This window comes from Oncorhynchus masou, chromosome 6 (assembly GCF_036934945.1).
Source record: "Oncorhynchus masou masou isolate Uvic2021 chromosome 6, UVic_Omas_1.1, whole genome shotgun sequence".
In the NCBI taxonomy this organism is placed as follows: domain Eukaryota; kingdom Metazoa; phylum Chordata; class Actinopteri; order Salmoniformes; family Salmonidae; genus Oncorhynchus; species Oncorhynchus masou.
Window position 1 is genome coordinate 36,098,187 of NC_088217.1, and position 25,769 is coordinate 36,123,955.

The 25,769-nt window shown below is 45.2% G+C and overlaps 1 protein-coding gene across 1 annotated transcript in view; it reads left to right on the forward strand.

The window, feature by feature from the left end:
- The first annotated feature begins 1,096 nt into the window (after positions 1-1,096).
- LOC135542009 (calmodulin-binding transcription activator 1) overlaps positions 1,097-25,769 on the forward strand; it is a 143,108-nt gene continuing 118,435 nt past the window's right edge. Inside the window, 3 exon segments of the mRNA XM_064968565.1 lie at positions 1,097-1,137; positions 9,407-9,502; positions 15,067-15,170. Coding sequence (XP_064824637.1) covers positions 1,113-1,137; positions 9,407-9,502; positions 15,067-15,170 — 225 coding nt within the window. The 5' untranslated portion in view covers positions 1,097-1,112.

Genomic DNA, 25,769 nt, shown 5'->3' on the forward strand with positions numbered 1-25,769 from the left:
TCATTTTCCTTTATGATTCTATGACACACCTTTACGCAACGTGTAAAGGTCGCGTTGCCGCACTGTGTTTGATGGCAGTGAGTGCTGCAGGGCATGGGTGATCATTACCAGTAACGGCTGCCGTTAATGATGACAGTTTAGGCCTTGCAATTCAGCTTTGGCCCCTGGCGTGGAAATATTTAAACCAATTACCCTTGTAGGCTTACATGAACCAAAACAATGATGTATGTTCATTAATCTGTTTTTTAATTGAACATGTTATTTATTCATGAATTGGCTCCTGATTGCTTGATAGGTCATAGGCTAATACAACCATCTCACAGAAAGACCTGAGAGAGATGCAAGGTTTAAGACCGATTAGGCCCTTGCTATCGACCTGGGCTTGGAATTAGAATGAAGCAATCATGTGTCTCTGTAAATAATGAAAATTAATTCATTCATTGAATTTCACTTTATTTCCTGAATAGAATCAGTTTTAGTGAAATAGACCTAGACTAGCCTGGTTGCCTTCTCTGTTCATCTATTTCTCAAATGACAGGAGAGGCAAGGAGTGGAATGTTATCTAAAAATACTGGTATCCAGACTAGGCCTAGACCACTAAAAAGGAAGAAACTGCGTGTTGTTTACATAAATACTTATGTTTGAGTTGGCCTTGTAAGTCATTGTGAACCCATTTACAACAACGACCTGCAATCATAGTCAGTTGGCTATCAGAGAGCTTTGGCAGATGTGTACTGATGGCGGAATTTGGTTGTCTCCTCACATCGCCTCTGTGGCTGAGAGAGAGAGAGAGAGAGAGAGAGTGAGAGAGAGAGAAAGAGAGAGAGAGAGAGAGAGAGAGAGAGAGCGATTGGGGGCGGAGACAAAGTTAGCTAGATACAAAACTGGTATGATGGACTCAGAGCAATATGGATTCTGCGAGTTCACGAGGCATCACCGAGGAGCCCCGCTGTCAATCATCACGCTTCCAACCAATACAGTAGCTGTGTTGAGCGGGCTCGCCCATTGCGCCCCGCCCCCCTCCTTGAGTTGTCCTCGCCGTGCACGCGCGTGGTCCCCCCCAGGTCGCGAGGAGGAGGAGGAGGAGGAGGGATGAGGCGCGCGGAGGGGAAATGGCTGCCGAAAACAAGCCGGAAGGTAAGAGAGAAATAAGGTGATGATTCTGTAGTTGTTGTTGACCTCGAAAAAAGGGAGAGCGACATAAGACGTTGGGTTCAGGTAAGGGGATGGAGGAATAGAGAGATGGAGGAGCTTTCCCCTTTTTCATCTCTCGCTCTCTCCCAGTCCTGTCCTGTCCTGAAAACACGGACACTGAAGCGATGCTGAGATATGCTACAGGCAGCCACAGACTTCAGCTCGATGACAAACGGTTACCGAGAGCAGGTTTGAAAATATGGGGATATAATGCAAACGAGTGTGTTTGTTTAGATACAGTACGTGAGAATGTTGTTTTCTTCGTTGCTTTGCGTGTCAGCGTCTCCCCTGGGTAGCAGGTTTACGCGGCTGAGCGTAACAGGATCTGAGTGGTTGTGAGAGCTTCACGCTGGAGGAATTCAGATGCTTTCTCAGCTCAGGCATCCCACACACACACACACACACACACACACACACACACACGCTGGTAAAGCACGAAATCGTCCGTGTATCTTCTGTAGTGCGATTCCTCCTCACGCACGCAACCCCGCAGTCTGTGCGGTCAGCCACAATGTGATGTTGTTTTTTACACGCTGTAGACGACGGAGAGTTGATTGATGATGATTCTACGCGGAACATACTGCAAGGCGGTCTGAAGAGCGTCTGCTATATGCCATGCCAGTATTATAAGAAAACAATACATTGATTCCAAATAATTTAAAAACACACTCACCTTAATCCAATGACATGGTGCCATTTTTTTCTTCACGTTGAATTCGGGACAGTTGATAACTGTCAACCAAATGTCAATCAAAACTAGACTTAGAAATGACTGACATCTGTGACCAGTGGGCCAAGTCTTTATCTTCTGTTGAGGAATTCCCTGAGGGTAGACTTCACTCCCTGGTGTGAATGAGATACACAACAACAGAGGGTACTTTGTTGTCAACATCTTTCTTGCTACTATTCATAGTTAGTGTGTCACGAAAGAAAGATAAGCATTGTGTGTTTGTGTTTGTGCATGCAGCATACTTGCATACTTGTGTGTGGGTGGGAGCAATGTGTGCCAATAAAGCCATTTTTGATCGAGCTTCAGCATCATTGTATATCCTGGGGATATACACTGAGTGTACAAAACATAAGGAACACCTGCTCTTTCCATGAAATAGACTGACCAGGTAAATCTAGGTCAAAGCTCAGATCCCTTATTGATGTCGCTTGTTAAATCCACATTAATCACTGTAGATGAGGGGGGAAGACAGGTTAAATAAGGATATTTAACCCTTTAGACAATTGAGACATGGATTGTGTATATTTGCCATTCAGAGGGTGAATGGGCAAGACATAAAAATGGAAGTGCCTATGAACGGGGTATACCCTAGGTGCCAGGTGCACTTGTTTGTGTCAAGAACTGCAATGCTGTTGGGGATTTTCACACTCAACAGTTTCCTGTGTGTATCAAGAATGGGGGCAAAAGGGGGGGTGCAACTCAATATTAGGAAGGTGTTCCTAATGTTTGGTGTACTCTGTGTCTTTTGTTGGTCATAGTATCTGTCTCTCACCCTACACTGTAAGCTGTGATCTTCAGTACCACTCAACTCTGCCTCATTACTGATGCCTGTAGGAATAGATCCAAGTCCATTTGAATTAGAGAACAAAATAATTTGTAATTCATATCCTTTACATTGATGTTATTTAAGAAATTATAGTGAATTTAAAGACAGACTCAATAATATGACATCATCATACATTATAACGGGGTTCTATAACAAATAACAAAATTCTAAATCCCCAATTTTAGCCTACCATTGAGGAATGTCCACATTGCATTAGGAAGAGACAATGCCATTTTTGGCTGATTTAAATTTAGCTGATGTTGATAAGACGCCTTGCTTTATATGATGATGTGATATTGCTTACTGGCATTTCCATGTAAAAGGACCCATCAGCACCAACATGTGAAGTTTATAGGAGCATGTCAAATTGGGTGTCAAATCAAAGCTAAGAGTCTATGTTTTTTGAGAAATTAAGTCATATACATTTTTCAACCATTTTCCATTCTAATGATTAGGACTAAGCAAAGGCTTTGATTTCTGGTCAAACAGATGGAAAAGGGGTCTTAGACTCTTAAGGAGATGACCCTTTTTTTCAATTTAGCTCAGGACCTGAAGCAAGGATATGCATATTCTTGATACCATTTGAAAGGAAACACTTTGACGTTTGTAGAAATGTCAAATTCATGTAGGAGAATATAACACATTAGATCTGGTAAAAGATAATATAAAGAAAAAAACTTAAAACAACATGTATCAGAAAAAGTCTTTAGTTCACTACATGACCAAAAGTATTTGGACACCTGCTCGTTGAACATCTCATTCCAAAATCATGGGCATTAAATTGGAGTTGGTGCCCCATTTGCTGCTATAACAGCCTCCATTCTTCTGGGAAGGCTTTCCACTAGATGTTGGAACATTGCTGTGGAGACTTGATTCCATTCAGCCACAAGAGCATTAGTGAGGTTGGGCACTGATGCAATTAGGCCTGGCTCCAATTCATCGCAAAGGTGTTTGCTGGGGTTGAGGTCAGGGCTCTGTGCAGGCCAGTCAAGTTCTTCCACACCACTCTTGACAAATCATTTGTGAATGGACCTTGCTTTTTGCATGGTGGCATTGTCATGCTAAAACAGGAAAGGGCCTTCTCAAACTGTTGCCACAAAATTGGAAGTACAGAATTGTTTAGAATGTCATTGTATGCTGTAGCGTTAAGATTTCCCTTCACTAGAACTAAGGGGCCTAGCCCGAACCATGAAAAACAGCCCCGGTGTAACGTTCGTCGTCTTCCTCTGATGAGGAGTAAGAAAGGTCAGAACGTGACAGTACCCACTCCCCAAAGGTGCGGACTCCGGCCACAAAACCTAAACCTATAGGGGAGGGTCTGGGTGGGTGTCTGTCCGCGGTGGTGGCTCTGGTGTGGGACATGAACCCCACTCCACCATAGTCCTTCTCCGCCTCTTTACCCGCCTCCATGGCCTCTTTAACGCGGTGACCCTCGCCGCCGACCTTGGACCCAATCCACAGGTCCCGAATGGAGATTCCGGCAGCACCGGACGGACGGGAGATTCCTGCAGCACCGGACAGGCGGGAGACTCCAGCAGCTCAGGAGTGAAGGGCGATTCCCGCAGTTCCTGGCTGACAGACGGCTCTGGCAGCTCCTGGCTGACTTACGGCTCTGGCAGCTCCTGGCTGACTGACGGCTCTGGAAGCTCAGGACAGACGGGCGACTCTGGCAGCTCAGGACAGACGGGAGACTCTGGCAGCTCAGGATAGACGGGAGACTCTGGCAGCTCAGGACAGACGAGAGACTCTGGCAGCTCAGGACAGACGGGTGACTCTGGCAGCTCAGGACAGACGGGAGACTCTGGCAGCTCAGGAAAGACGGGAGACTCTGGCAGCTCAGGACAGACGGGAGACTCTGGCAGCGCTGAGCAGACGGGAGACTGGCAGCGCTGGGCAGGAGGAAGACTCTGGCAGTGCTGAGCAGGCGGGAGCACCTGTAGGAAGGAGACGGGGAGACAGCCTGGTGCGGAAGCTGCCACCGGAGGGCTGGTGTGTGGAGGTGGCACCGGATAGATCGGACTGTGAGGGCGCACTGGAGCTCTCGAGCACCGAGCCTGCCCAACCTTACCTGGTTGAATGCTCCCAGTAGCCAGGCCAGTGCGGTGAGGTGGAATAGCCCTCACTGGGCTGTGCTGGCGAACCAGGGACACCATGCGTAAGGCTGGTGCCATGTACCCCGGCCCGAGGAGACGCATTGGAAACCAGATGCGCTGAGCCGGCTTCATGGCACCTGGCTCGATGCCCACTCTAGCTCGTCCGATACGAGGCGCTGCTATGTATCGCACCGGGCTATGCCTGCGCCCCGGAGACACTGTGCGCCTCACGGCATAACACGGTGCCTGCCCGGTCCCTCTCTCTCCACAGTAAGCACGGGGACTTGGCGCAGGTCTCCTACCTGACTTCGCCACACTCCCCGTGTGCCGCCCCCCAAGACATTTTTTGGACTGCCTCTCTAGCTTCCAACCGCGCTACCGTGCTGCCTCCTCATACCACCGCCTCTCGGCTTTCGCTGCCTCCAGCTCAGCCTTGGGGCGGCGATATTCTCCAGCCTGTGCCCAGGGTCCCTTTCCGTCCAGAATCTCCTCCCATGTCCAGGAGTCCTGAGCTTTCGGCCGCTGCCCATTACCACGCTGCTTGGTCCTTTGGTGGTGTGTGATTCTGTAACGTTCATCGTCTTCCTCTGATGAGGAGTAAGAAACGTCGGACCAATTTGCAGCGTGGTATGTGTCCATTTTAATAAGACAAACTGAACACAACACAAATACAAAATAACAAAGTGAAACAAACGAAACGGTACCGTGTGGTAACAAACACTAACATGGAAAATAATCACCCACAACTCAAAAGTGAAACCAGGCTACCTAAATATGGTTCTCAATCAGGGACAACGATAAACAGCTGCCTCTGATTAAGAACCATACCAGGCCAAACACAGAAATCCCAAAACATAGAAAAACTAACATAGACAACCCACCCAACTCACGCCCTGACCATACTAAAACAAAGACATAATAAAAGAACTAAGGTCAGAACGTGACACTCAGCCCATTATTCCTCCACTGCCAAACTTTACAGTTGGCACTATGCATTCGGGCAGGTAGCGTTCTCCTGTCATCCGCCAAACCCAGATTAGTTTGTCGGACTGGGGAATCGTGATTCATCACTCCAGAGAATGCATTTCCACTGCTTTAGAGTCCAATGGTGGCAAGCTTTACACCACTCCAGCCGATGCTTGATATTGCGATGGTAAACTTTAGTTTGTGTGCGGCTGCTTGGCCATGGAAACTCATTTCATGAAGCTGCCGCCGAACAGTTCTTGGGCTGATGTTGCTTCCAGAGGCAGTTTAGAACTAAGTCGTGAGTGTTGCAACTGAGGACAGACAATGTTTATGCGTTATGGTCTTCAGCACTTGGTGGTCCCATTCTGTGAGGTTCTGTGGCCTACCACTTTGCGGCTGAGATGTTGTTGCTCCTGAACGTTTCCACTTCACAATAACAGCACTTACAGTTGACCGGGGCAGCTCTAGCAGGGCAGAAATTTGACGAACTGACTTGTTGGAAAGGTGGCATCCTATGGCGGTGCCACATTGAAATTCACTGAGTAAGCCTACTGCCTATTCTACTGCCAATGTTTGTCTATGGAGATTACATGGCTATGTGCTTGATTTTATCCGCCTGTCAGCAACAACTGTGGCTGAAATAGAAGAATCCACTAATTTGAACTTAATAATGGTGCCATGGGATGGTTGCCGTTTTACGGGCTCCAAACCAACTGTGCTATTTTGTGTGTTTTTCGCATTGTTTGACTTATTTTGAACATAATTTTGCTGCTACTGTCTCTTATGACCGAAAAGAGCTTCTGTATATCAGAACAGCGATTACTCATCTCGAACTGGACGAAGATTTTTCCTTTAATGAGTCCGACGCAAAGGATATACTGCTTCTCCGAGACCAGGCCCAAATCCCCATCATTCACATGAAGAAACTATGCAAATACAGGGGAGGAGATCTGGGTGCTTTGCGAGAATTTGTCGGCAAGTGGATAACTCTCCTCTACCATCCGTTCTAATGGCCAAAGTGCAATCACTGGAGATTAAACTGGATGATCTCCGTTCGAGACTATCCTACCAACGGGCCATTAAAAACTGTAGCATCCTATGTTTCACCAAGTCGTGGCTGAACGACGACACGGATAATAGACACCTAGCTCGGTTTTCCGTGCATCGGCAGGACAGAACAACTACATCTGGTAAGACGAGGGGTGTTGGTGTGTGTCTATTTGCCAATAACAGCTGATGCGCAATGTCTAATTTTAAAGAAGTCTCAACTTATTGCTCGCATGAGGCAGAGTACCTCATGATAAGCTGTATACCACCTCAGTCACCGGCTTCGTCAATAAGTGCATCAACGACGTTGTCCCCACAGTGACCCAACCAGAATCCATGGATTACAGGCAACATCCACACCGAGCTAAAGGCTAGAGCTGCCGCTTTCAAGGAGCAGGAGACTAATCCGGACGCTTCTAAAAAATAATTCATTCAAAAGGCCCGGCAGACAGATTACCAGGACAAGTACTCAGAGCATGCGCGGACTAACTGGAAAGTGTTTTCACTGACATTGATTGACCTCGACTAACCTGTATCCCCGCACATATTTACCAGGTAGCTGTACCCCCTGTGTATAGCCTTGTTATTGTTATTTTATTTTGCTACTTTTTAGTTTATTTTTACTTTAGTTTATTTAGTCAATATTTTCTTAACTCTATTTCTTGAACTGCATTGTTGGTTAAGGGCTTGTAGGTAAGCATTTCACGGTAAGGTTCTGTTTGGCGCATATTTACCTGTTCTATTTGGCGCATATGGCAAATACAATTTGATTATTTGATTTGAAGGGATATCTACATACTTTTGTACATATATCTAATGTATTAGAAATGCATAAAAACACAATGTTGAAGTAAAGACCCCTGACAACTAATATCAACACTTATATTTCGTTTTGGAGAAATAATTTGCCTGCTGTAAGTTTAAGATATGTTGTCTTGTGATTCTGTTACCAAAAACCCACATATCTTTCAGATATTTTCTAATTCCTCTCACTCATGTGGAGGAAAAATGTCTAAAAGTTCACAGACGTAACAAATAGTGGAAGACCTACCAATTAATTAAAGTTTGTTTCTGAATTCTTTTAAATGAACACATCTACTTTAGTGTACTCTACTGCACTTTGCTCTACTGTGCTGTACTGTGATGTCCAAACTCTATGATTGTTTCCGATTTGGCCTGGTCTGGACCAACCAAATGTGGTCTTATTTAGGGACAGAGCTCACTACAATAATAACCAGTCTGTAGAACAACACCCAATAATAGACAAAAGAAGGACATTACATATTTCTACCTTTTGTGTACTTATTCAGGATACATCAATTAGAAGCCTAATTGTAGGACAGGCAGACAGACAAACACGCAGACACAACACACACACATAGAAGGGGACAAACATAAATGCAGACAGACACACTCACAAACATACGTAGCATACATGGCTTCAGGCTTTATGGAGGCCGTGGGTTGAGAGTCCCGTTGCGTAGAGAAACTCCAGCAGATCAGAGAGGAGGAGCCCACAGGCACATAAACATGGAGTACCACCGCCTCGCTACACACACACATACACACACACGCACACACACACACACACACACACACACACACACACACACACACACACACACACACACACACACACACGCACGCACGCAGGCAGGCATGCTTATCCTTGGATGCCTGACAGCCACTAGCGATGTCTTGTAGCTCTACTATCTGACTTATGTAAAGCGAGGATGCTCCTGCAGTATACACTGGGTGTACAAAACATTGGGAAAACGTTCCTAATATTGAGTTGCACCTCCCCTTTAACCCTCAGAATAGCCTCAATTTGTCAGGCATGGAGTACAAGGTGTTGAAAGTGTTCCACAGAGATGCTGGCCCATGTTGACTCCAATGCTTCCTACAGTTGTGTCAAGTTGGCTGGATGTCCTTTGGGTGGTGGACCATTCTTGATACACACGGGAAACTGTTGAGTGTGAAAAACCCAGCAGCATTGCAGTTCTTTACACACTCAAACTGGTGTGCCTGGCTTGCCCATTCACCCTCTGAATGGCACACATACACAATCCATGTCTCAATTGTGCCCTTCATCTACACTGATTGAAATGGATTTAACAGGTGACATCAATAAGGGATTATAGCTTTCACCTTGATTCACCTGGTCAGTCTATGTCATGGAAAGAGCAGGTTCCTAATGTTTGGTACACTCGGTGTAGATCAAGCTATAGATTAGAAGATGGCTGCTTTTACAGTTTGAATGGAAGAATGGATGTCACTGACTCAACCATAATATGACCACTTCTTACTGTAGTAAGTCTGTATCATAGCAACAGTGACCAGGGAAACAGGGAAATTAAGAGATGAAAACAAAGCAGAAGTAGAAGTTGTTGAAGCCAATGGTCACGCCTCCGGTATGGATGGAGTTTGTAATAATAGGAATATTCTGCCCAATTTCTTATTCTTTCTTCTCCTCTCTACTCTCTATCCCATCTCTCTCTCTCTTTCTCTCCCTTCCTCTCTCCCTTTCTCTCTCTCCCTCTCTCTCTGTAGGGTTGAAAAGGATAAGGAATCCAGAGCGGATGATTAGAATTGCCGTGGGATACACAGGACATGCCCCTCCCAAGAGTGATGACACTGACACCAACGGTAAGGCAAACACACTCAAACATCGCATCACAGGACCCAACAGACATGTGCTGCTTTTTGTAGGATGAGGTGACTGTGTGTTGAAAAGCATTCTGCCTAAACAAGCTGGCAGCCGAGGCCTTATTCTCATCAGCTCTGTTACGAACCTCTTGTGGACAGATATACTGTACATAAACGTAACTGGTACTGTAGAATCTGTCACTATCCTATGGGATGCATGAGATAACAAGCAGCATTAGTTCTGGGTCTTGGGTTTTCGTCACTCCCAGATCCTAATCAAGCATCTGACCAAATTATCAGAGATTTTAGTTCTGGGTTAACTGAGATTTCTCTGTTACAGATAATACACACACACACACACACACACACACACACACACACACACACACACACACACACACTCTAAAGTGAGTCTCATTCTCATTCAGCTCTGTTACAGATCATGTTTATTCATGCGTGCCGACGCAGAGCAGTGTGTGTGTGTGCACTCACACACACACACACACACAGAGCTTATTTTAGGAGCAGAAGCTCATTGTCATGCCTAATCAATGCACAGAGCACTATCTATCCATACGGCATGGATCAGTGTTACTGGTGCTGGGAGAAACAGACCGTGGCTGGTTAAGAAAGAGCTGGCTTTAACTGAGATGTATGAGAGAGAGACAGGGCGATCAAAGGGGTTTTTGTGTGTTTCTAGTTCTTGTTCTAGTTTGGTGTGTGAGTGTATGTCTATTTGTGTGTCTGCATGTTTGTGTGAGAGAGAGAGAGAGAAAGAGAGAGAGAGAGTGGTTGAGTGTGTGTGTGTGTACACGCACGGGGTGAGGGCCAGGAATATCTGTAGTGTTAAGGGGAGCTATAAAGGTGATGAGTGCTTTGATTGGTTATTGATCCTCGAACAGGACAGCCATCCTAGTGTGTGTTTGAGAGGAGGCCCAGAAACCTTTTTTCTGTGGGGAGGTTATTGATTTGTACTGTGTGTTTGTACTCTCCTTGTCTGCTCTACTGATCTGTCCTGAGATACAACAGGGACAGGAGAGGACAGAGACAGGAGAGGACAGAGCAACAGAGACAGGAGAGGACAGAGACAGGAGAGGACAGAGCGACAGAGACATGAGAGGACAGAGCGACAGAGACAGGAGAGGACAGAGCGACAGAGACAGGAGAGGACAGAGCGACAGAGACAGGAGAGGACAGAGCGACAGAGACATGAGAGGACAGAGCGACAGAGACAGGAGAGGACAGAGCGACAGAGACAGGAGAGGACAGAGCAACAGAGACAGGAGAGGACAGAGACAGGAGAGGACAGAGCGACAGAGACAGGAGAGGACAGAGCGACAGAGACAGGAGAGGACAGAGCGACAGAGACAGGAGGGGACAGAGCGACAGAGACAGGAGGGGACAGAGCGACAGAGGCAGGAGAGGACAGAGCGACAGAGACAGGAGAGGACAGAGCGACAGAGACAGGAGAGGACAGAGCGACAGAGACAGGAGAGGACAGAGCGACAGAGACAGGAGAGGACAGAGCGACAATAACAGGAGAGGACAGAGAGACAGGAGAAGACAGAGCGACAGAGACAGGAGAGGACTGAGACAGGAGAGGACAGAGCGACAGAGACAGGAGAGGACAGAGCGACAGAGACAGGAGAGGACAGAGCGACAGAGACAGGAGAGGACATGGTGACAATAACAGGAGAGGACAGAGCGACAGAGACAGGAGAGGACAGAGCGACAGAGACAGGAGAGGACAGAGCGACAGAGACAGGAGAGGACAGAGCGACAGAGACAGGAGAGGACAGAGCGACAGAGACAGAAGAGGAGAGAGACAGGAGAGGACAGAGAGACAATGATAGGAGAGGACAGAGAAACAATGACAGGAGAGGACAGAGAGACAGAGACAGGAGAGGACAGAGTGACAGAGACAGGAGAGGACAGAGCGACAGAGACAGGAGAGGACAGAGCGACAATAACAGGAGAGGACAGAGCAACAGAGACAGGAGAGGACAGAGCGACAGAGACAGGAGAGGACAGAGCGACAGAGACAGGAGAGGAGAGAGCGACAGAGACAGGAGAGGACAGAGAGACAGGAGAGGACAGAGAGACAGGAGAGGACAGAGCGACAGAGACAGGAGAGGACAGAGCGACAGAGAGAGGAGAGGAGAGAGCGACATAGACAGGAGAGGACAGAGAGACAGGAGAGGACAGAGCGACAGAGACAGGAGAGGACAGAGCGACAGAGACAGGAGAGGACAGAGCAACAGAGACAGGAGAGGACAGAGACAGGAGAGGACAGAGCGACAGAGACAGGAGAGGACAGAGCGACAGAGACAGGAGAGGACAGAGCGACAGAGACAGGAGAGGACAGAGCGACAGAGACAGGAGAGGACAGAGCGACAGAGACAGGAGAGGACAGAGCGACAGAGACAGGAGAGGACAGTGTGACAGAGACATGAGAGGACAGAGTGACAGAGACAGGAGAGGACAGGGTGACAATAACAGGAGAGGACAGAGTGACAAAGACAGGAGAGGACAGAGTGACAATAACAGGAGAGGACAGAGACAGGAGAGGACAGAGCGACAGAGACAAGAGAGGACAGAGCCACAGAGACAGGAGAGGATTGAGAGACAGGAGAGGACAGAGCGACAGAGACAGAAGAGGAGAGAGACAGGAGAGGACAGAGAGACAATGATAGGAGAGGACAGAGAAACAATGACAGGAGAGGACAGAGTGACAGAGACAGGAGAGGACAGAGTGACAGAGACAGGAGAGGACAGAGCGACAGAGACAGGAGAGGACAGAGCGACAATAACAGGAGAGGACAGAGCAACAGAGACAGGAGAGGACAGAGCGACAGAGACAGGAGAGGACAGAGCGACAGAGACAGGAGAGGAGAGAGCGACAGAGACAGGAGAGGACAGAGAGACAGGAGAGGACAGAGAGACAGGAGAGGACAGAGCGACAGAGACAGGAGAGGACAGAGCGACAGAGAGAGGAGAGGAGAGAGCGACATAGACAGGAGAGGACAGAGAGACAGGAGAGGACAGAGCGACAGAGACAGGAGAGGACAGAGCGACAGAGACAGGAGAGGACAGAGCAACAGAGACAGGAGAGGACAGAGACAGGAGAGGACAGAGCGACAGAGACAGGAGAGGACAGAGCGACAGAGACAGGAGAGGACAGAGCGACAGAGACAGGAGAGGACAGAGCGACAGAGACAGGAGAGGACAGAGCGACAGAGACAGGAGAGGACAGAGCGACAGAGACAGGAGAGGACAGTGTGACAGAGACATGAGAGGACAGAGTGACAGAGACAGGAGAGGACAGGGTGACAATAACAGGAGAGGACAGAGTGACAAAGACAGGAGAGGACAGAGTGACAATAACAGGAGAGGACAGAGACAGGAGAGGACAGAGCGACAGAGACAAGAGAGGACAGAGCCACAGAGACAGGAGAGGATTGAGAGACAGGAGAGGACAGAGAGACAATGCAGAGGACAAATAAACAATGACAGGAGAGGACAGAGAGACAGAGACAGGAGAAGACAGAGCGACAGAGACAGAGAGACAGGAGAGGACAGAGAGACAATGACAGGAGAGGACAGAGAGATAGGAGAGGTCAGAGAGACAATGACAGGAGAGGACAGAGAGACAGAGACATAGACACCCCAGAGCCCAGGGACATGAGAGGACAGCGAGACAGAGACAGGAGAGGACAGAGAGACAGAGACACATCAGAACCCAGGGACATGAGAGGACAGAGACAGGAGAGGACAAAGACACCTGATAGGACAGAGACAGGATAGGACAGAGAGACAGACAATGACAGAGAGACAGACAGGGACAGAAGAGACAGAGAGAGAGAGGTCAGGGACAGATGGAGCGGGGGAGGGACTGGAGAGGAAAGAGGAATGGTGAGGGACAGGGGGAGGAGCAGAAAGGGAGGCTAAGGTTGTTGGTTTGAGAATCAGAGGGGAAGGCTTGTGCATGGAGGATGAGTGATTCATTTTCTTTAATTGTTTTGTTGATTGATCGATCATACCAACAATTCCTCACATCCCAGCATTCTCTCTGTTGTGGCATCCCAGCTGAGGATGACTTGAGGAAAGGTTTATCAGCAGAATCATGAATTAGAATGCACACCCATCCCTCTATCCCACTCCTCATCCCCCCTTCTTCTTAATCTCCTCTCTCCCTGTCTTCTCCTTCCTTCCCCATTTCTCTGCCTCTTTTTGCACGCACATCTACCCCAAACTCTTCTCCTCCTCTCCCTCCTTCCCTCTCTCCCCTATATCTCCCCCTTTCTCTTATTCCTTCCCCTCTATCTCCCTCTATCTAGTTTCTGTGCAATGAGCCTTTCTTTCACATTCATTTTATTTAGAAAAGGGGGAAATATTACATTTCTCCTCAGTACTGGGAGAAATATTTGTATTTATTTAACACCCCTACTCTTACAATATGGGATCTTTAGTGACCGCAGAGAGTCAGGACACCGATGAACATCCCATCCAAAAGACAGCACCCTACACAGGGCAATGTCCCCAATCACTGCCCTGGGATACTTTTTTGACCAGAGAAAAGAGTGCCTCCTACTGGTCCTCTAACACCACTTCCAGCGGCATCTGGTCTCCCATCCAGGGACTGACCAGGACCAACCCTGCTTAGAGACAAGCCAGCAGTGGGAGGGATGAGGGTGGTATGCTGCTGTAAGAGTTGCATTTGAGAGTTCTTTACTCTGGAAGGTTTTATAATTAACTGACAGCCTCACAGGGGTATTGGGTTTTTTCAGTAATACATGTGGAAATGACAGTTCTGGAAGGTAAAATATTAATCAACTAATGGATGGGGAACGTGCAGTGTGCTGGACGTTCATTTGTAGCATATTTGATTCTTATATAGGTACCTGTAAAGATGCTGTTCAGATGGAAGTGTGTTGCCATGGGAATTTGTTGGTGGTAGGATCGTTCTGGAAAGTCCCAAGGGAGATATAAACTTAGGTGGTCCACACGCACACAACCATGCACATGAGATGTATGAGTGTGTGTGCTTGCATGCATATGGTGGATGTGTTTGATCGCCGGTTTCATGTGGGTTTTCTAGTGCATTTCAAAGGCAGGGCCCTGATGAGAATTCCTCTGATCAGTGGTCGGAACATCGGGGACACTGGGCGGGATATATGTGTGTGTGTGTGGAGGAGAGGATTTAAACACTGATTGGCATTCATAGCAGTGAGTCCGGAGTGCTGCTAAATAAGAAATTAGGCTTTACCTAAGCCAGCGCCATTCAGCTGTTTGAAATTCTGTCTTCTCAGGGCTTCTATTAATAAATGCATAATTGATTAGGGTGAGCATACGTGCCTGAACACACTCTCACTGTCTCTATCACGATCTATCTATACCCCCCCCCCTCTCTCTCACACACATACACACGTTGTGTCAGCGTGTGTGCATGAGCATGTTCAGGAGTCTCACGTCTCCTGGGGTAAACAGAGGTCCTTCACTCAAACTCAGTCAATAACCCGTCTGTCTCTCTGTCTGTCTCTCTGTCTGTCTCTCTGTCTCTCTAGGTGAGCCTGGCCAGTTGAAGATCTACCTACCTAAGAAGCTGTTGGAGTGTTTGCCCAAATGTTCCTCTCTGCCCAAGGAGCGCCACCGCTGGAACACCAATGAGGTGAGAGAGCACTTAAGAAGACCCAATCAAAGGTTGCGCCTTGTCCACGGACATGGATGGATTAGGGCCTCTGTGTAGCAGTGTTTTAGTGTGGTAACCTCTAGCCTCTTCCATAGGTCAGCATCTTCCTTTACTATTCCAGTGGATGGGTTTCCACATGTGTAGTTCTGAAGAAAACTATTGTGCCGGGCCAACTTGTGGTTTGCTATTATCTCTGTTTTGATTGTGGATAGAGACTGAGGCGTGTGTGATATTGATTTAGGACAGTGGTTCCCAAACTTTTTATAGTCCCGTACGTACCCCTTCAAACATTCAACCTCCAGCTGCGTACCCCCTCTTGCACCAGGGTCAGAGAACTCTCAAATGTTGATTTTTACCATCATTATAAGCCTGCCACACACACACTACACAATACAGTTATTAAACATTAGAATGAGTGTGAGTTTTTGTCACAACCCGGCTCGTGGGGAAGTGACAAAGAGCTCATATATGACCAGGGCACAAATAATAATATTATAATCATCAATCATTTTGCTCTTTATTTAGCCATCTTACGTATAAAACTTTATTTGTTAATTGAAAATTGTGAATAACTCACCACAGGTTAATGAGAAGGGTGTGCTTGAAAGGATGCATATAAGTCTACAATGTTTGGCCTTGAGTGGTACAGTGGTCTAAGACATTGCATCTCAGTACGAGACACATCACGGCAGTACCTGGTTTGAATCCAGGCTGCATCACATCTGGCCTTGATTGGGAGTCCCATAGGGTGGCGCACAATTGGCCCAGTGTCGTCCGGGTTAGGCTGTCATTGTAGATAAGAATGTGTTCTTATCTGACTTGCCTAGTTACATTTTAAAAAGTTGGGTTGTATCGGAGAGAGTCTTAACATTGTGATTTGCCAAAGCAGGATACTCTGAGCGCAGCCCAATCCAAAAATCTGGCACTGGCTTCTGAGTAAATTCAAATTTTCACAGAACTGCTTGTTGCAATTTCAATGAGGCTCTCTTGTTCAGATATCGGTAAGTGGACTGGAGGCAGGGCATGAAAGGGATAACGAATCCAGTTGTTTGTGTTATGTGTTTCAGGAAAGTACCTGCGTAATTGCGCACCCAGCTCACTCAGGTGCATCGCTACATCACATTTGACATTGTCCGTAAGCTTGAGTTCATTTGCACACAAAAAATCATACAATGGTGGAAAGACCTGTGTGTTGTCCTTGTTAATGCAGACAGAGAAGAGCTCCAACTTCTTAAAGCCTCAATTTTGTTCCGCACTTTGACTATAGTTGTGGAGAGTCCCTGTAATCCTAGTTTCCGATCATTCAGATGAGAAAAAACATCACCCAGATAGGCCAGTTGTGTGAGAAACTCATCATCATGCAAGCGGTCAGGCAAGTGAAAACTAAGGTCATTAAAGAAAACTTTCAGCTCGTCTCTCAATTTAAAAAAACATGTCAATACTTTGCCCCTTGATAACCAGCGCACTTCTTTCTGTATGTTGTAAAAGCGTTACATGGTCGCTGCCCATATCATTGCATAGTGCAGAAAATACACACGAGTTCATGGACCTTGCTTTAACAAAGTTAACCATTTTCACTGTAGTGTCCAAAATGTCTTTCAAGCTGTCAGGCATTCCCTTGGCAGCAAGAGCCTCTTGCTGGATGCTGCAGTGTACCCAAGTGGCGTCGGGAGCAACTGCTTGCACACACGTTGCCACTCTACTATGTCTCCCTGTCAACCCAGCTTTTGCGCCATCAGTACAGATATCAACACATCTTGACCACCAAAGTCCATTTGATGTCACAAAGCTGTCCAGTACTTAAAAAATATCCTATCCTGTTGTCCTGGTTTCCAGTGGTTTGCAGAAGAGGATGTCTTCTTGAATTGACCCCCCATAAACATAATACCAGGAGCTGTGCCAGGCCCGCCACGTATGTTGACTCATCTAATTATAACATATACAATTCACTAGCTTGTATGCGAAGCAGTAATTGCTTCAAAACATCTCCTGCCATATCACTGATGCGTCGTGAAACAGTGTTGTTTGATGAAGACATTGTCTGTATAGTTTTTTGTGTCCTTTTCCTCCAACATTGTCCCAGCCATATCCGTGGCAGCAGGAAGAATGAAGTCCACCACAATAGTCCTTGTCCTAGCCACTCGGTAGCTCACCATATAAGACGCTTCTAGCCCTTCTTATTGATGGTAACTGTTGCTTTTATACAGTGCCTTGAGAAAGTATTCGGCCCCCTTGAATTTTACGACCTTTTGCCACATTTCAGGCTTCAAACATAAAGATATAAAACTGTATTTTTTTGTGAAGAATCAACAACAAGTGGGACACAATCATGAAGAGGAACGACATTTATTGGATATTTCAAACTTTTTTAACAAATCAAAAACTGAAAAATTGGGCGTGCAAAATTATTCAGTCCCTTTACTTTCAGTGCAGCAAACTCTCTCCAGAAGTTCAGTGAGGATCTCTGAATGATCCAATGTTGACCTAAATGACTAATGATGATAAATACAATCCACCTGTGTGTAATCAAGTCTCCGTATAAATGCACCTGCACTGTGATAGTCTCAGAGGTCCGTTAAAAGCGCAGAGAGCATCATGAAGAACAAAGAACACACCAGGCAGGTCCGAGATACTGTTGTGAAGAAGTTTAAAGCCGGATTTGGATACAAAAATATTTCCCAAGCTTTAAACATCCCAAGGAGCACTGTGCAAGTGATAATATTGAAATGGAAGGAGTATCAGACCACTGCAAATCTACCAAGACCTGGCCGTCCCTCTAAACTTTCAGCTCATACAAGGAGAAGACTGATCAGAGATGCAGCCAAGAGGCCCACGATCACTCTGGATGAACTGCAGAGATCTACAGCTGAGGTGGGAGACTCTGTCCATAGGACAACAATCAGTTGTATATTGCACAAATCTGGCCTTTATGGAAGAGTGGCAAGAAGAAAGCCATTTCTTAAAGATATCCATAAAAAGTGTTGTTTAAAATTTGCCACAAGCCACCTGGGAGACACACCAAACATGTGGAAGAAGGTGCTCTGGGCAGATGAAACCAAAATTGAACTTTTTGGCAACAATGCAAAACATTATGTTTGGCGTAAAAGCAACACAGCTCATCACCCTGAACACACCATCTCCACTGTCAAACATGGTGGTGGCAGCATCATGGTTTGGGCCTGCTTTTCTTCAGCAGGGACAGGGAAGATGGTTAAAATTGATGGGAAGATGGATGGAGCCAAATACAGGACCATTCTGGAAGAAAACCTGATGGAGTCTGCAAAAGACCTGAAACTGGGACGGAGATTTGTCTTCCAACAAGACAATGATCCAAAACATAAAGCAAAATCTACAATGGAATGGTTCAAAAAATAAACATACCCAGGTGTTAGAATGGCCAAGTCAAAGTCCAGACCTGAATCCAATCGAGAATCTGTGGAAAGAACTGAAAACTGCTGTTCACAAATGTTCTCCATCCAACCTCACTGAGCTCGAGCTGTTTTGCAAGGAGGAATGGGAAAAAATGTCAGTCTCTCGATGTGCAAAACTGATAGAGACATACCCCAAGCGACTTACAGCTGTAATCGCAGCAAAAGGTGGCGCTACAAAGTATTAACTTAAGGGTGCTGAATAATTTTGCACGCCCAATTTTTCAGTTTTTGAATTGTTAAAAAAGTTTGAAATATCCAATAAATGTCATTCCACTTCATGATTGTGTCCCACTTGTTGTTGATTCTTCACAAAAAAATACAGTTTTATATCTTTATGTTTGAAGCCTGAAATGTGGCAAAAGGTCGCAAAGTTCAAGGGGGCCGAATACTTTCGCAAGGCACTGTATGTCTTGCTACTCAAATATTGTCTTAATTCTCGATCAAAAAACTCTTGTGGCTTATTTTTCAATTTGCCATGTTTTGTTTCTAAATGTCTGCACAATAGTGAAGGTTTCATCCTGTTGTGAGATAGTACTTTTGCACATACAGTTGAAGTCGGAAGTTTACATACACTTAGGTTGGAGTCATTAAAACTTGTTTTTCAACCACTCCACAAAGTTCTTGTTAACAAACTATAGTTTTGGCAAGTCGGTTAGGACATCTACTTTGTGCATGACACAAGTCATTTCTCCAACAATTGTTTACAGACAGATTATTTCACTTGTAATTCACTGTATCACAATTCCAGTGGGTCAGAAGTTTACATACACTAAGTTGACTGTGTCTTTAACCAGCTTGGAAAATTCCAGACAATTACGAGTCTGGTTCATCCTTGGGAACAATTTCCGAATGCCTGAAGGTACCACGTTCATCTATACAAACAATATTACGCAAGTATAAACACCATTGGACCACGCAGCCGTCATACCACTCAGGAAGGAGACGTGTTCTGTCTCCTAGAGATGAACGTACTTTTGTGCAAAAAGTGCAAATCAATCCCAGAACAAGAGCAAAGGACCTTGTGAAGATGCTGGAGGAAATAGGTACAAAAAGATCTATATCCACAGTAAAATGAGTCCTATATCGACATAACCTGATGACATAACCACTCAGCAAGGAAGAAGCCACTGATCCAAAACCGCCAAAGAAAAGCCAGACTACGGTTTGCAACTGCACATGGGGACAAAGATCGTACTTTTTGGAGAAATATCCTCTGGTCTGATAATGACCATCGTTGTGTTTGGAGGAAAAAGGGGAAGGCTTGCAAGCCGAAGAACACCATCCCAACCATGAAGCACGGGGGGGCAGCATCATGTTGTGGGGGTGCTTTGCCGGAGGAGGGACTGGTGCACTTCACAAAATAGATGGCATCATAAGGGAGGGAAATTATGTGGATATACTGAAGCAACATCTCAAGACATCAGTCAGGAAGTTAAAGCTTGGTCGCAAATGGGTTTTCCAAATGGACAATAACCCCAAGCATACTTCCAAAGTTGTGGCAAAATGGCTTAAGGACAACAAAGTCAAGGTATTGGAGTGGCCATCACAAAGCCCTGACCTCAATCCCATAGAAAATTGGTGGGCAGAACTGAAAAAGCGTGTGTGAGCAAGGAGGCCTATAAACCTGACTCAGTTACACCAGCACTGTCAGTAGGAATGGGCCAAAATTCACCTAACGTAATGTGGGAAGCTTGTGGAAGGCTACCTGAAAGGTTAGACCCAAGTTAAACAATTTAAAGGCAATGCTACCAAATACTAATTGAGTGTATGTAAACTTCTGACCCACTGGAAATGTGATGAAAGAAATAAAAGCTGAAATAAATCATTCTCTCTACTATTATTCTGACATTTCACATTCTTATAATAAAGTGGTGATCCTAACTGACCTAAAACAGGACATTTTTACTAGGTTTAAATGTCAGGATTTGTGAAAAACTGAGTTTTAAATGTATTTGGCTAAGGTGTATGTAAACTTCCGACTTCAACTGTATAGCACACTGTGGCTGAGGAAAGGCACTCCTCCCAATATAAGTGAATCCCAAATACATGTAGTTCTCATCATATTTACGCCTCTTCGATGATCCAACGTCCCGGTCTGTTGTTCATTGCTTTCCCAGGTAAGGGGGCAGTAGCTCTTCGGCTGCATCAGATTCACATCTGTCAGTGTCTGTGCTAGCTCTGCTAACAACAAATGTAGAATTACTGATGCTAGCATTGGGTGTGCTCGTGGAAGCAGAACAACTCGTGTCGACAGTTGAAGGTGTAGTATTGCTGGTAGTAGCAGTACTACCAGTAGAGTTGGTATTGTCTCTATGGACACGGGCCTTACTAAATGGACTGTTTGAAAATGTGAAGAAAAGTGTCAAAAAAAGATATATATTTTTTTTTTGATCTGAATCACATTTTTATGTGGCGTACCCCCGACGGCATTGCGTGTACCCCAGTACCCCAGTTTGGGAATACCTGATCTAGGAGATGTACATTCATTACTATGTGATGTAAAGCTTATTTGGCTTGTGGTTTCTCCTCTGAGGCAATTCATTACATTTTTCATGCGATCTATCTCAGTGAAGGACAAACAGCATATCTGCAGCCTACAGAACAGAGCACTCACTGGAATCAAGTGTGTGTGTCTGTATGTGTGCCTGCATGTGTGTATGTGGTTCCGAATTGAGAGCAGTTTGTGATCTTTCAGTGCTGAGATCGTTGTGTAGGAAACACAGAGTCGAGAGTATGCGTGAAGACAGACCCTCTCCTCTCTCATTGTCTCTTCCTCCTTCTGTGTGTGTTTGATGATGGAGTGAAGGCTCAGTTCAGGGGAGGGTTGGGTGTCCCTGGGAGGAATCCTTCAAAGCTCATCTGTTTCATCAGAGGCCTAAAGTTTCCTGAATACTTAAACACCCATAGTGTCTGTCACCCCTTTGTCCTTTATAGGCATACTCCTGTTTCTGTGTTTGAGGGAGAGAGAGACATGGAGAGGGAATGTGTGTTTATGTATGTGTTTGTGATTGTGTATGTCATTTAAGTGATAATGCCAGAGAAGCTGGTGTTTGGAGGATATATTGGCACGGGTATTGTTCGTCTCAGGCCGGCAAACCGTGCCAATATATCTTCCTGTAATAACAGAACTGTGAGTCGGGAAGCAGGTGCAGGTGAAATGTTTAATAAAACAACATAACCAGTAACGAGACAATTCCATAAGGCTACACGCGGGTAAACAAGAACAATACCAACTGGTGAGAAAACATAAGGGAGTGACATATATAAAGGGGAGGAAATGATGAAGGTAATGAAGTCCAGGTGTGAATCATAATGATTAACATGTTTGTGTGATGATGAGTGCCAGGTGTGTGCAATGATGAATCCCAGGACAAGTGGTTAGTGTTCTGGTGACGTCGTACGCCGGAGAGGAGGAGCAGGAGAAGATGTGACACTTCTAAACACCGGCTTCGAGGGCAATATCACTTTTCTACAATGGGTTACCCATAAATTCAGACATATTTTCATTAAAAACTTTATTTTGATGAATTTATTCATACTATTTCCTCCTTCCACAAGATATCGTCCCTAAACAAATGTAGGGTTTCTACCGAAGCCAACTGGTCGTTCGTTCTATTGGTTCGGTTGCCAGAGACACGACCCAGTCGTTCAGTCTTTTTGTTCTGTATCTATGGAAGCAACCCAGTCGTTTGTTCTATGTGTTTCAGCTATACTGGCTGGCAACGTTCTTCTCCCTTGCTTGCTAGCTAGCTAACTACGGCTAACTTATAGTCATGTCAAACAATGTAGACAGAATAACAACAGTTGCTGCATTTGTTTAAGCTCTTTTCTAGTGACATTTATTTGGACACATCCATAACAATGAGATAATGCGGTAAGATTTCACCTGGCATAGAAAATGTGCTCTCTCGTCAGGACACTGTTGTTCAGAGGAGCTAGCCAACAACACAGCTAACACAATAACTTAAAACTGAAGCTGGGAAGACTGCAAACTCAAATCAAATCAGATGCACAGTTTCATATGACCTTATTTCAATTAAAATTCCGTTGTATATATCCATAAAAAGGATGCCAGCTGATTCATGATTTCGACTGGCGGAGAAACGCTGCCTGCCTTTCTCTCTCGTCCCGACTCCTACACGTTCATTACTATGGGACAGTTCAAGATTGAATTTGAATATTGAAGCAATGTGGCAAATTTCGAAGAGACAGACAGCAAGGTTTATACTAGGGATACACAATATATTGGTGAACATATTAGAATCACCTGATATTAGCTAAAAAGGCCGGTATCTAGTTTAACACCAATGTGCAAAACCGATGTCAACGCTGACGTGTATACCTATATAACGTAGGTACATGTCATAATGACGCCACGTAAAATGTTGCACTACACGTGCAACACAGCATTCATAACCTAGCCCACAATGTCTGGTGTGTGGATCGAGCAGTCAACAAGTGAATCACCTGATATTAGCTAAAAAGGCCGGTGTCTAGTTTAACACCAATGTGCAAAACCGATGTCAACGCTGACGTGTATACCTATATAACGTAGGTACATGTCATAATGACGCCACGTAAAATGTTGCACTACACGTGCAACACAGCATTCATAACCTAGCCCACAATGTCTGGTGTGTGGATCGAGCAGTCAACAAGTCGAGCAGTCATTTGGAAGAGTAAGAACATTTCAGCAAGACAACTCAAAGGGGAAATCCATTAACGCCAAGATAATGGAATTCATCGCCCTTGACAATCAACCGTTCTCTGTCGTGGGTGATGTTGGCCTTCACCGACTGGTCGAGCACCGGTACATACTACCAAGGGTGCTATTTTTCAGATGTTGCCCTACCGGAGTTACACATTAATAGTGTCACTTTTATTAGCTTCAAGACATACATACTATGGAACGCAGTTTGGGTATTTGCGTGTCAAAAAAAGATACAGTAGCACAGTCAAAGCTGTACAAAACATTCTGCAAACAAGAAAACACCGGCCACGAACGATGTGTTTACAATACTGCGTTGGTAATAAAGCATCATTTGTTCGACCGAAACTTCTGGTGTAGCTAGTTAGCTTTAGCTTGGTACCTAGCTAGCACCAATATAACCTGCCTGAAAACAATGACCAGTAGAAACTGCAGTCATTTTCATTATTCTTACGTAAATGCCAACAAAATAAGTGTGTGTGTGTGTGTGTGTGTGTGTGTGTGTGTGTGTGTGTGTGTGTGTGTGTGTGTGTGTGTGTGTGTGTGTGTGTGTGTGTGTGTGTGTGTGTGTGTGTGTGTGTGTGTTTATTTAAATAGGCAAGTCAGTTCAGATCAAATTCTTATTTACAATGACGGCCTACCCCAGTCAAACCCGGACGACGCTGGGCCAATTGTGCACCGTCCTATGGGACCCCCAATCATGGCCAGATGTGATACAGCCTGGATTCAAACCAGGACTGTAGTGGCGCCTCTTGCATTGAGATGCCGTGTGTTAGACTGCTGCGTCCATGTGTGTGTGTTAACTATTTAACTGTACTAGAATTCTTAAAAGGCCGCTAAAATGTTAAATATCGGTTATCGTTATCGGGTTTTTTTGTCAAGGAAAATATCAGATATCGGTATCGGCCAAAAATGTCATATCGGTGCATCACTACTTTATACAAATCTCCACTGTTGAAAACTAAATGTTAGTCTAAAAGAAATGTGAGATAATATCTCAATGCTTTTTATAGTGGTGGTCAAGTTTATAACATGCCTGGCTGGGCTGATGAAACAGTGGATTGCGCTGTCAGATGGAACAGAGTAAATAGGCATTTTAACACCATAGATTTAACTGGTAGTAACTTGTGGATAAGACACCGCTGGAATGCACTTTTAACCAATCAGCTTTCAGGATTAGACCCACCCATTGTATGAATCAGGCATAACTGATGCACCAAAGCATTATATACCTCTCCTCCAAATGGTTCTGTCTGAATGTGATTTGGATGGAATCTCACAGATAGGTTCTGCTGATAATTTAGCTGGCTTCTAAATCCTACAAGTACTGTGTGTGTGTGTGTGTGTGCGTGTACACGTGAGCGTGCATGCGTGTCTATGTGTTAGCCTATCATCATGGTGCTAAATGTCCCAGCTAGCACATACTGTAACGTTCTGAGAACCATGTTTCTTAGAGCTTGGTGAGAGCGTGTTTGTCCTATGATTATTTTGCATTCAACCTTCCCCCAATGTTCTGGAATGGTTAAGATACTGAGCTAGCACATAACGTTCTGAGAACCCTATGTTTCTGAAGTGGGAATTTCAGGACCTCAGTATAATGTTTCCTACAGGTTTCCCCATGGTTCTATTTAAAGGAACGTTCTCAAATTGTTCCAAGAATATTAAGAAACAACGTTCTTCTATGGGAATTTCAGTACTTCATCGTTTTCTACTGTTTTCGTCATGGTTTTATTTAAAGTCATGTTTTCAGAACGTTCAGAGAACGTTAAGAATCAATGTTCTTCTATGGGAATTTCAGTACTTCAGCATAACGTTTCTTCAGGTTTCCTCATGCTTCTATTTAAAATGTTCCATTAAAACCATAAGAATACATTACTAACATACATAGAATGTTATTTATAAACATATGCTATCCTTCAACAAAACTTTCTCTATCCTCTATCTTGTTATGTGTGTTCAGGTGTGTTGGCCGCGCCCACTAATTGGCCCTACCTGATCTAAATGAGTGCTTGTTTCCTTTGAAATGGGGTCTGTTTGAATAGACTCAAATGAACAGCTTTGTATGAGTTCCCAGAATATGCTAGATGTTTACCTTCCGTTCTCAAAACTTTAAAAACAAAAGTTCAGTTTTATTGTTCAGGAAACGTATGGCTTCATTCCCAGAACCAATGGGAAACCAAAAATGTACATTTCCATAACATCCAAGGAACCACATGTGCTAGCTGGGGCTGCTAATACAGCATGGTGATGACTTATTGATAAAAGGCCAGTCAGACACACCCAGTGATTACTATCTCTTTCTAATGTGTGTGTGTGTGTTTCATTTCAACCTGCAGCGGGATCCACGTTTTAGAGGGAATCTTAGTGATCATCTCTCTCTCTCACTCTCTCTTTAGCTTTTCTATATTTTCTTTTTGCACTTGGTCTTCCTCTCTATCC